This window comes from Colossoma macropomum, unplaced genomic scaffold (assembly GCF_904425465.1).
Source record: "Colossoma macropomum unplaced genomic scaffold, Colossoma_macropomum, whole genome shotgun sequence".
Classification (NCBI taxonomy): Eukaryota; Metazoa; Chordata; class Actinopteri; order Characiformes; family Serrasalmidae; genus Colossoma; species Colossoma macropomum.
Genome location: NW_023494802.1, coordinates 6,919,796 through 6,932,515, shown reverse-complemented (window position 1 = coordinate 6,932,515; position 12,720 = coordinate 6,919,796). Strand labels below are relative to the sequence as shown.

Genomic DNA, 12,720 nt, shown 5'->3' with positions numbered 1-12,720 from the left:
CAAATGTTAATGTTGCTGTGTTTATTTGCATGAAAGTTTTTAGTACGTAGTCTCGTTGAGCAAGACATGAAAACACGTCTTGGGACAACTTGTTCAACATTTGGTTCATCTTGTCCAGGGTTCAGCAACATGCTCCAGAGCCGCATGCGGTTCTTTTACTGTCCTGTTGTGGCTCCACAGCAGAATTAGACTTTTAGGTAAAAATAAGATAATCCTCCTTTGCAGTAAAATAAAGCTCTGCTGATCATTCTAACAGTTTTAACAATGAATGGTCTGAAACGCTGGAGTTAATGTATAACTGCTAATTCACCCTTTAACCCTGAAGGTTGGCGCACAGACTGCTAATCACACAGCAACACAGACAACGATCTTGCCTAGCTAATAGCTAACGAAATGGCAAAGAGAGAGATTTAAGACGAACATCGATAATTTTGGAGACAAATGGACTGATTTGCATTTATAATCACTCCAGCTGGTTTCCTGATACGTTTAATCTGTAACGAGAAACTGTCAAACACTATAAAATCGCAAAGCTTCTTGTTCTAATTTTCCCGTTACATCTTAAATGGTGCAGCAGTTGCATTCTGATGCCTCAGCCACCATTTAAGGTGGAACGGAAAAAGTAGAACAAGAAGATGTGAGAAGCGGCTGTAGCTGAGCTAAAGCTTAAAGCAGAACAAAGTCTGCGTTTTCGTTTATATTATATTTGTTATCCTATACTAGTACTTTAGCACATACTGAGACATATTTACAGCCAAGATGGTAAAATGGACATAAAATGTTGTGGCTCGACTGAAGGCCAAATGACTCTTCTTAACATTTGGGTTGCCAACCTGTGCTCTTATCCTTTAACGTGCAGAATGCAATGATAGCACAAGCACACCATCACTCGCTACTTTGAGCTCTGCCTTCACTGGATTGGTGAAAAAATGTTCCTTCTCAGTTTGTTGCCACCCTAATAGGTCTACATTCCCACACACATTCAGCCCACCATTTCTCATAGTTATCCCCAGACGAGATCACATCTGGCCCCACAAGACTACTGATTAAATAACCTGCTAAATTGCCTTCTCCCACCAGCACAAAACCTCTGTAGTCTGTCGGTAGTTAGCACATACAGCGGCTTTGCAAGTAATGGAATAAAGGTTAGTCTGCCCTTTAAATTTCAGATTTTATAATACATCTGTTTTTGCTGTTTCTGAATGCATAAAGTATGGTTAACGGTTAGCAGCAGCTTAGAGTAAAGATACCATTACTGTTCCTTAGCATCTGGTGGTCAGTGGACTGATAGAAGTCTGGTGAAGAAACATGTTGGTGTTAAGTAGAACAACACAGGTGGAACACTTTTCAGCCTATCAGAGTGAGCAGGGGCAACTATCTGTTGTATAAGAGATGTCGGACAGTACCTTTCACTTCATCCCATACAACAGTGACTACTCCCTTATTATATAGTCAGTTTTGTAACCTGATACAGCAGATCCCTTCATGTGGCAGCAGTGCTGCCTATGAATGACAAGCAGCTTCCTACCTGAGAAACGTGCCAATAATAGCTCCAAACTAAACAGACAACTTGACATACTCAGAACTGGTTGTTTGGGGAGACACTGTATCAGCCAAGCTGTAACTTGCTTTACGTTTAAAAAAATTTATAACAATGCACGTTAATAAATATCCTGTAGATGTGTCAGTTTAGCCCGTTTGGCTGATTTTCAACTGTAGTGATGTTTGTTTATTTTATGTTTGTTAATGACACCTTTATAGGGGAGTGGTGTGTAATGTTTGCTTATTTGAGCTTGACCTGTGGGTGTTAGCAGTTGAGAGCTATTATTATGAACAGCAAAACAGCTAATCAGACAATTTGGCCACTTTTTGGCCGTGATGCCTTTTTAAACCGGCGTCTCGTGCTGGAAAAGAAGCAGGATGGTGCTACTTAAGGAGGAGAGTTAACACATTTGACTAACAAGTAGATAAATATGAGACGGCGATTTGAGAGAATGTGAAAGCACAAAAAGGGTTCTAAACATTCCTAAACTCACTTATAATAAGTCTACGTCAGATTCATGACATGTTCTTAAACTGGAAAACTGTTCATACCTTTGTGCTCTTGAGTGTGTGTAGATTCTGTTCTTACCTAAGAATAAATCCCAAGTAAGAAAACACTGGTGAATGTCAGAATCTTCGTAAAAACAGTGTGAGCGGGTTTTATGAAGAAATTTCTTCTTAAGAACGGTTGGTGAATGAGGCCCTACGTTTTCTTATGTATGTATTTTACCCCATACCATTGAATTTGAATTAACTGTTGTTTCTGTTATTTAGTTTAATCCAATAAACAGAGGTAAAACATCAAATCAGGCATTTAAAAATGTTAGCAAACAAGAACTAGAGGTAATGGTGGAAGAAATAGCCTAAAGGAACAAAATCCTCATTGGAAAATATGATCATTGTGGGGTGACGGACGAGGATGTGCAGGGGCAGCCGGGGCAGTGTTCATGATAAATTGAGATGCTACCTTGTCAAATCTTACAGCCTAAGACAAGTAATAGGCTGTCTTAAGGTTAAGAAAACATTTATGAACATAACATTTTCAAAAATACCATTTGTTCTTAAAATTATACTTAAGAAAATAGTTAAGAAACAAAAATATGAGAATTCCTAAGAAGTGATTTGAAGAATAACACATAAAGGAGATTTTAAGACACTTTCATGAATCTGGGCCCAGGTAGTGTTAATCTTTATGTTAATCTGAAAACAGCCAAAGCCAGCTTTTCCTCCACTGGTGACTAAAGAAAAGAATCCTCGAAATCAACTGGTCAGCTGTGAATGACGTGCTGTGCTTTTTCAAGGTGATTAGCCATGTGTTGTTTGCATACATAAGGCACATTGCTCAGGCTAGAAGAATGCTTTTCTGTTGCGCCGCACATTTTTTCATAGATGACAATGAAAAGAAGCATGCTTGAGGAAGTTTGAAGAGATGCTGCATTTAGGCTTTGCTTTAATAGTTGAATACAGTATACAAAAAAGACATTGTATACACAGTTTTAATGTTATTTAATTGCAGGCTACAATTTAGTCATTGTGACCTGAGGCCTAGAAGACCCAATATCAGCCGGTATCTTTAATTATGGTTATGTTTAAGTTGAGTAAAACCTTGACTGAACCATCATAACCAAACTGCTGTTTACATGATCATAGCTTAGACTAGCAGTTTAAATTAAGTTAATATTGTATTACTGGTATGCTTGTAATTGTAGTAACTGATTCAACACATTTAGCCAAATGTGGCCAACAGTTTGTTTTCAGTGTTGTTTCTGCTTCCTCTTTTCGTGCTGGCTTGTTTCTAAGGATGCTGTGTTTATTCACTGTAGCAGCTCGCTTGTCTGTTTCCTCTATTTGGCTGCGGCTTTTTTTTGGAAGAGGCCACAGAGATTCCTCATTAACAGCGTGGAAACCTCCACGTGCAGCTTTTCACTCTGCTGCCACTAGGGAACCCATAGTCAGTCAGATAAGCAGTTTAACCATCTTTGGTGTTTTTCTCCTCCATGATCTCACTGTTAGCAAACTTTGAGCTAATATATGTATATATCTAAGGGTGTGCTTTGAGGATTTCCTTTGGAGCTACTGGAGATTTTGTTTTTCAGAATCTGTTCCTCTTCTTGATAACGCAGGCTGAACACTGTAAACGTGGGCTAACTTTAAATCAGCCTGCATGATGATTCTTTCCTGTTTAGTCTGTGTGCTGTTTGAATTTGTAACGAAGGAAAAAATGAGTCATTCAGATGAAATTGCTGATTCGAAAACGTTTACATACTACAGAATTCTGACATTGCGTGAACTTACGAGATCTTAGAGCAGCTCTGACACAGTTCCTGCAGTTTCTGGTTTTGGCTTTGCAAGAATAAATGCACAGTGTGTGTTTTTGTACACATTCACTGATCATTTATCATTTAAATACACTCAGAGCTTTTAAAACTCCTCTTTGTCCATTGCAGGTACACACATGAAGTAAATTCAAGCTTTTTTTTTTTTTTGCTATATTGTTTAAATGTAATTACATAGTTCCATATTTAATTACAGTACTCTGCAAAAGTGAGAGTTCATCTTTCATTTATTTCATTTCCAGTCAAAATGACCATCGAGTAGTTTCTCCTGTTTTCATTTTTTTATTCATCATGAGGAAAAAGCATAAAACCTTTATTTAACAGAAAATTGCACAGAAGCCTCAAGTAAATACAATATCAAATTTTCAGTATTTAGTGCGTCCACACTTTGCCTTTATTACAGCTTCCATTCTCAGGAAACTCACTTTCAGTTTTTTAAAGAAATTTGCAGGGATATTTTCACCACATCCAAAGTTCAGTCTTAGAATTGGTTGCATTTTCTGCTTCTAATGATCCACATAATCCCAAACACATTCAGTGATTTCCTTTTCTCAATGAGGGCTTCTTGACAGCTACACATCCTTTCAGACTCATAGTGCTGAGTTGTCTTCTGACAGTGTAGGGATAGACAGAAACAGCTGTGGATTTTTTTATAGATCTGAAACAGGAGTGGAGCTTGATTTTCTCCAGTCTTGAAACCTCCTTTTGCTTTCCTTTGACTTTCCTCTTCATTATGCAACATGTGCATGTTAGTTATGTAAGAAAATCACATTCAATTTACATTCTGTATCAGCAGATTTTAATCCATTCAGACTTCTTTCCTGTTTTTTTAAGTCAAGAAATGACAACAACGAGGCAAAAATGTATAGAATAATTTTCTTTCCACAAAACAGGAGTATAGGTACACCAGTAACTCTTTGTCAATTTTGAATCATGATAAAATATCTCCTCCTATATTTACAAACAAACTGAAACTATTAAAAAACTTTTTTTACTTTAAAATAAATAAAAGCTTAAAAATAAAGAGCTTAAAATTATAAGCAGTTTTTTCCTGTTTAGTTGAATAATACATCTGTGAAGTAATTAAAATGCTTGTTTTCCCACAGTTCTGTCTGCCCCACACCCAGATGGATACCTGCCATTCAAACTCACCACTGTAGTGGACCCGTAAGTAACATGCATAAAGTTTTATGGACTTCAATCAAAATCAAATGCCTGGGATCTGCCTGCTTCATTACACCACTCATTCACTGAAATGATCAGTTAATCAATCCTGAGTTTATGAAAACATGCATCGAGAGTAACAAGGACCAGTTACATTGCTATGAGTTCCTAAAGGCAGAGCACACTGGCTCTCTCATGCTGATGGTGACTGTTTTAAAAACCAAACAAACCAAAGAACCAAATGAATTAATGTGAATGTGGGAGAACATTCAAGAACAGTGTGAATGGGAGAACAGTGTGGAAGAAGGAAGCATTCTAGAATGATGTGATGGAGTAAACATTCTAGAAGAGTGTGAATGACGGAAAGCATTCAAGAACTGTGCGACTGAGGGAGAGCATTCTAGAACTGTGTCAATGGGGGGTCATTCTAGAACAGTATGAATGGGGGAGTATTCTAGAACAGTGTGAATGAAGAAGACCTTTCTAGAACAGTGTAAATGGGTAAAAGTGTGGAAAGGGGAAGCATTCTAGAACAATGTGAATGAAGGAGAACATTGTAGAACAGCGTAAAAGAGGAAAAGTGTTCTAGAACAGTGTGATTGAGGGAGAGCATTCTAGAACAGTGTGAATGGAGTCCACTATTTAGCAGACACTTATAGTGAAAAGTGAACGAGTAAATCATTCCGAGTCACATTCAGTATGTGGTATTGTTATTACTATTACTATTATCATTATTAGTAGTAGTAGTAGTAGTATTTGTCAAATTTACTGTTATTTACGCTGGTCTTGTGTGTGTTTCATGTTTATGTCCAGAGAAGTGCTTGGAAGCACTTCTACCCCGAGCATCACACCACAGCCTGAAACACCCCAGGATTTTTGCCTGTAAATATCTCTTTCATTCTCTCTCTCTTTCTCACACACAACTATAGGGCCTGGACACACCAAGCTGACACTTCCTCACTCTACAGGCCTGGATGAGCTGATTTTACACTCACATATTCAGTTGGTTTTAAGAGAAATCTGGTAACTCTGATAAGAGAATATCTCATACCTGTAAAGAAGCACAAAGACCTCGTCAACCTCATGTTTTTAATGCTGCCTTTAAGAGCATGTAGTTCTATGACTGTAAACAAACAGGAAGTTTGTGTGAGTCATGCAAGATTGTGCAGATTGTTTTGATTCCTCTCATTAGTGTATCCAGGCAACATAGACACACACAAACTTTATGATGTTTAGACCTATTTAAGAAAAATGTTTATTTTGCATTTATTTAAATACAATATAATAATCATTTACATTTTTTGTCCCACTAGATCTCAGGAACAACCATTCCAAATGTAAGTATACCTGTCTGTTTCCAACTCTTTCCAAGGCTGCAAGCAAAATGGATGCCTTTTTGCATTACAAGTGCACTTTTATGTAAGGTCGTATGCAAAAGTTTGAACACCCCTGGTCAAATTACATGTGTTATTGATTTTCTCTACAGGGAACACACTTAGCTATGGCATTTTTCTTGAAAAAAAAAAATTTTGTACACAATTTCTAACATATTGGAAAAAAATAAAGTGCCATAACGTCTGAGACGTTGTATTTTTTTATTTTTTCCCCATTATGTTAAGTTCAGCAAATAAACAGTAATTGTGTATCAAAATGTGCAAAAGTGTGTTCTTTGCAGAGGATGTTATTCTCCTTTAGAAAATCAACAAAACTTTTGCACACGACTGCATGTCTGCCATTTTTCCTCTTAGTGTCTGAAGCATAAAATGAAATTCCAGTGTGATTCTTCTGAGGACACTACGATCTCCCATAATGCACTCGTAATTTATAGTGATCATAGGTCACTTCATCAGCTAAAATGTCTACCAACATGCATGGCATGATCTTATGTTGCTGAGCAATGGAAGGAGGTACATTAGCTAACATTAATGGTGGCCGCTGAGCCACTGAGCCCTCTCCTATAAAAAAACAGTAGCTCCGTACAGTTAAAAACAAAGACCCTAACATCTTTACTGCCTGCTGCTTCTCATACAGCAGAACACTGAGTGGCAGGTGACAGGTGAATACTGACGCAGGCTGATGATGAGAAAGTGTCTGGAATCATTTACTGATTCATGTGTTTTTTTTACCGGTGTTTAGCTAACGCTATTTTGTAGTTCACTTTAAAAGACGCCACAACACTAATGAGCAGCCTAACTCCTGTGCTTCTCCTGGGAGGCCTAAAATTGGACGACACGCAGAGAGAGAGACATAGAGATACAGAGAGCATGAGCTGTTGGGGTTTTACTGGAAAGCTGAAGGATAGCACCATGGTGGTGGTTCAGCTGCATTGATTTTAGAATGTTATAATCAATTAATATTATAATAGATTATATTATTATTCAATAAAATATGCACTTACGCTATACGTCCAAAAGACCCTGCTTATGCACCTTTTTTTGTAATCAAGAATGTTAATAGGGAATTTAACCACTCTTTGCTGCAGTAACAGTTTCTACTCTTTTAAAGAGGCTTTACAGACATGGAGATGTTGAAACATTGCTGTGAGGATTTGATTACATTAGTGAGGTCAGGTACTGATGTTTGCATTGAAGTCCCTGTAATTACTGACTAATAAGCCTTAGTATGTAAGTATCTTAGTCTCTCTGTGATTCAGAGTCTTAGGTGGCATGGTTAAGTAGTGTAAAAAATCCAAGTAATGAAACAAACTGATGTATACTTTTAGCTGTACTGATTTTTGAAACTTTTGTGTTTCATTCTTGTACAGTCCTGCTCCTCTTCCTGGGGGTCCCTTTTCTCCATCATATCCCATTGATCCCACTGTGCCACAAATGTACCCTCCTTTCTATGGCGAAAACATGTGAGTCGTCATACGTACACACACATGCATGCACACACACCAGGGCTGTTTCTTGCTAAAAGTGGTATAAGCGGTATAAGTAGTCGCTTAAAGCCCCCCAAGCCACAAAGGGCCCTATGAGTATGTCATTTTATTAAGTTATTGGGAGAAAAATATCTTAATGATGATATCATTGACGACTAAAACTCAGCAAAATTTAGCAGTTTTGTTTAAAGACTCTGGGCCTGACGTACTAAACCCTTTGCGTCGGTTTCAGGCACAAATCGGACATATTGTGCCTGCGTGTTATGTATGAAGCTGCTGCCCAAGCCTGAAAGCGTAGTTGGAAATTATTTAGGAAAATCGCAAAATGCGCTTCTCTTTCATAAGTGGCTGAAGATATTATGTGGCTGATTACATATCCCACTCAATTTGCTAAAGTTTGAGCAAATTCCAGTCGCCAGTTTTGCTTTGATTTTCCTTTGTGTTTTAAAACCAGAAATTTGCTTTAGACATGCTGAGAGAATTCTTTGTCATTCAGTGGCAGCACACAGAGCGGTTAAATGAAGGCACAGAGACTCAAATATGTGCTGAAGGAATGCAAAAAATTATGCTTTGGTGCAGCTTCAACATGCAAATACATTCCCTGTTATTGCTGTATGAACTCTATTAAACTCCATTAAAATAACACCCCTGTAGAATATTCTGGTGGGGAAGATCATCACCTATTAACGCTGATATCTCTTCCTCACTGAAATTTCATTTTATTGTCTTGAGCTTAATGATGGCTCCATTATTTCACTGTGCCTTTTAAACCCTGACAGTCATGAGCGGCAGTTAGTGGGCGGGGCTATGCTCATTATGTGAGATAAGCTGCTGGTTTAGTAAATCGAATGTTAAATTGCAAGCGCACATTGAGACTGCATTTTGTGCTGCGCTTCACTTCTAGTACATCTGACCCTTTCTTTCCTGACTGTTCTGCTGTTCTGGAAAACAATAATATGTCATTGAATATCTAAATCGGAACATTCGTCCAGTGTCGATGATTGTAAAGCAACTATCTGCCGACATCAATATGATTCTGATACCATTGTGCCTCCCTAAAAATAATATGACTAGTATGATTTCACTTAAGGCCCCCAAATGTTTAGAAATGGCCCTGACACACATGCTCACTCAAACCTAAACTTATTTTTTTTTCCACTTTAACACTGTGCATGCTGTCTTATCCCATTCTGTCTCATCTCATTCAGGGATTTTATTTACCATCAATAAATAACAGCTGCAAATATCAGATTTGGTAAGTTAGCCCACCCCTTTTTGTTATCAGGAGAACAGAGCCACAAGACCACATGGAGCTGGAGGACTTTCTCTCAACACTCAGCACTTAATTAAAATACTATCAAAGACTGCAGCCGCCTTCTGCTACAGGATCCCCACGCAGAAACACAAACGTACTTTGTGGAACATACAGAAGCAAAGCATTACGCTCGAACACAGATGCTGACACTCACTGCTCTTTCTTCTGGGTGCATAATAATTCAGTAAGCTCTGTGTGGATGGAACGTGGCTTTTCTTTATCGTATCGAGGATATCAAATGGCCTGGTACACTAAGGATATGCAGAACAGCACACATGCTTTTGTCCGAGTCGTTTTATCTCTGCCATCTGTGATGGATTGATGCAGGCAGGATTTAAAAGTACACTAAGCAGATTTTTTCATTAAAAACTAATGAAATACGGAGTGAAGAGTAATATGAGTATTACTGAAAGGGGCGCTCTGGCCAAAGTGAAAAATGTATCCAATGCTACATCTGTTGTAAACATGCCTACTGTCCACCTACAGTGGGGCCGCAATAGTCTTGAGAATGGGATTTACCAGTTTAAGCAAGGGATAAACCCCTTCTGATGATGTATCTTGACAGTGGGAGGAAAACTACAAGCGGATACATGAGGCCGCATTGTTTAATTATTATTATTTTTTAATGCTGGCTGGCTTATATAGAAGAAAGCCATATAGCTAACTTTACTGCTAGGAAACCAAATATCACGTCTGTATTTATGAGCCTCTACATTGAGGGATTTTTTTTTTTATCTCTGTGAGGGGAATCCCTAATGTTGTATTATGTACTTGTGTAATGCATGCTGGGTATTGAAGTGAGACAACATTGATGTCAAACTGATACAATGCTACATGACAGAATACTCCATAACATGAAAAATAACATATTAAATGCTAGTTTTGGGCCTGAATGCCACTTTCATAGTATAGTGTGAGACAAGCCTTGTGGGGGCAATTCATTTTCTTCAGTGATTCTACCAGGATGTTCAATTCCTGCCATGCCAAGTCATGTGACCAGTCATGTGAGCGAGTATTATGTGACTTACAAATGAAAATGGAAAATATTGCTTAGTGTACCTTTAAGCCTGTAAAGTGGTGGAGAAAGATGCACTCTAAAACGTGATGTGTTAAGTAACAACACAACTATCTTAAGGCAAAATGTGTTGTTTTTAACACATCTGTTTTAAGAGTGTGGTGTAATGGTAAGGAGTGACTTTCTCTATGCCTCACAGGGTCTTTTTTAATGTGCTATTCTGTTGATATTATACAGTTTGGATGTTCCTGCCTTTACATTATTACCACACATATATAATTTTCCTTACAACCACTATAAGGAATTTGCAAAGCCATTGCTGTTTACTCCATTCTTCACAATACATTCCCATGGGTTACCAAAGCTATGTTAAATAACGCGAACATTTAGAGCACGGAATACATGGATTTTGGTTCTTCAGAGCTGCATCTGTGAATTTTACCATTTTTTGCCCACTTTGCTGTTCTAAAACTCCTGATTGTGGCTTTAACCAGATATTTTGTATTCATCTTCATAATAGTGTGGCTAGTATGTACCATATTGTACAAAAAAAATGTTAAGATGTTGTCTTTGAAGGCCTTGAAAGATTTTCCAACATCTATTGTGTAGCGTTTTTCTTATAATTTTCACAAAGGGATGAACTCCAGTACTATCTGACATGTTTGTAGAGTGGCTGAGGCACTCGCTCTGAGCTTCTTGCACCATTGTATTTGCTCCTGTTCTTCCTTCTACATCTTCTGGTTTTTGTGTATGCACGAGCTTCATCATTCATTTTATTGTGTGTTCTAAAAGCACCAAAGAGGCCTCCCCCTTTGCAGAGGATAATGTCTGTAGTGTTGCTATAGTGTATGAAGCCAATGCTCAGTTATGACCCACAGTTTGTGGATATATTTTAGAGCATGGCACGTAAATGCCATGCTCATGATGTTTGTGTTGACCTGACCTGACCTGACCTAACCAGCCTGCTCACATTCTGCTCCATTGCCTTGTAAAATGAGTTTGTGTTGTTTCTAGATGGCAATGTAGAATTTGTTGTTGCTGCAAGCTAATCTATTTCTATACAGCCTCTTGCCTAGTGCATACTTTTACTTAATTGAACTTCTCTCTAATTCGCTCTAATTGTCAGTACGCAATAGAACATATAACTAATATTCAGTATTCACAACCAAAACATGCTACTCTGTGATTTGTCTTTAAAAAAAAGTAACAGTATATGTCTTAAAATTATGTATGCAGCATCTGTGCAAAGTCTTTTTATCTGTTTTTTTTTTTTAACTATGTTAAGCTAGTCTTCATAAAAGACTTTCTGTGGGATGATACGTTGATAAGTCTGGAGTTTACAGGTCTGTCCTTAGACTAGACTCTTTAAAGACGTAATGCTCCAAGGTGCATTTTTCTGTTTTACACCCTTGCACATTTGCCTCATTTCAAGGGAAAGTACACAACCATAGATCATAACGCAGTGTTTTCTGTGCACCCTTCCAGGTCTTCAGCCCTTTTTTTGAGATTCCTAAAATTGAAATGTAATATACCTATGTTCTTCAAGCTATGAAATGTGATGTTGCTTTGTAATAATACTGTTTTTTTATCTTGTAAAATATTCTTTTGGGCTGTGAGTGCTTTGTTGGGGGGAAATAGGCTGTCAGATGACATGCAAATAAATAAATAAATAAACAAACAAACAAACAGGATCAAATTTATGTATACTCCAATAGTTTTAACTCCTCAGTGTCTTGAGACTAACAAGCTTTAAAATGGTTCTCACAGAGACCTTTTTACCTGTGAAGAAAAAAAAAATGACCGTTATAATCACCAGCAGTTTGGCCGTAAACATTTTCAGTATCTTGCAAATGGCAGCAAAGTGAAGATAACAGCTGTCTTGCTATCATCTCACTAAGGCTAATCTAACGACAGGGTTGGGATGTAACAGAATACAAGTATTGGAATTGCGTATTCGGAATACAGAAATTGTCTGTATTCAAGTTTCGTTTTTCAAAGGCTTTATTTAGAATACAGTTACTTTTTATCATTGCTTGTTGACTATTTTAGAGTCAGTGCACAACATGTAGCAAACATGCTTGTTACACAAACTCTAAAGAGAACTTCAATTAACAGTTTCTTTACAAACACTGAAGTTCCTACTAAAGCCTGAGTAGACTGATAAATCAGTGAGCCAGCTATTTATCTCAGCGTTACTGAGTTCTTTTGAGGGACGATCAAACTCCTGCTGGGGGATTATGGGAGCAGCAGTGAACTGAAGCAGTAAAGTAAGGGGAAAATGTCGAGAATTTCAGAACTTCATTTAATTAGTAAGTGAATTTTTCATGAAATATATTAACAGAAGTTGTTTTCTCATGTGCTTCATTAAGACATATTCTAAATGCATTCTGAATACTTTTTTATGTTGTATTGGGATGTATTACTGAATACATTTAGGACAGTGTATTTAGTGTTCAAAGTATTTTGC

At 37.6% G+C, this 12,720-nt stretch overlaps 1 protein-coding gene across 2 annotated transcripts in view; it reads left to right on the top strand.

The window, feature by feature from the left end:
• Positions 1–12,156, top strand: part of stat6 (signal transducer and activator of transcription 6, interleukin-4 induced) — a 56,091-nt gene extending 43,935 nt beyond the window's left edge. The window contains exons 17-21 of one of the 2 annotated variants that reach the window (XM_036592167.1): positions 4,985–5,045; positions 5,856–5,924; positions 6,356–6,379; positions 7,807–7,899; positions 9,132–12,156. In XM_036592167.1, the coding sequence (XP_036448060.1) occupies positions 4,985–5,045; positions 5,856–5,924; positions 6,356–6,379; positions 7,807–7,899; positions 9,132–9,153 (269 nt within the window). In that variant the 3' untranslated portion in view covers positions 9,154–12,156. The remainder of the gene's footprint in view (positions 1–4,984; positions 5,046–5,855; positions 5,925–6,355; positions 6,380–7,806; positions 7,900–9,131) is intronic. The other variant, XM_036592166.1, reaches the window with a different exon arrangement.
• Positions 12,157–12,720: the final 564 nt, after the last annotated feature.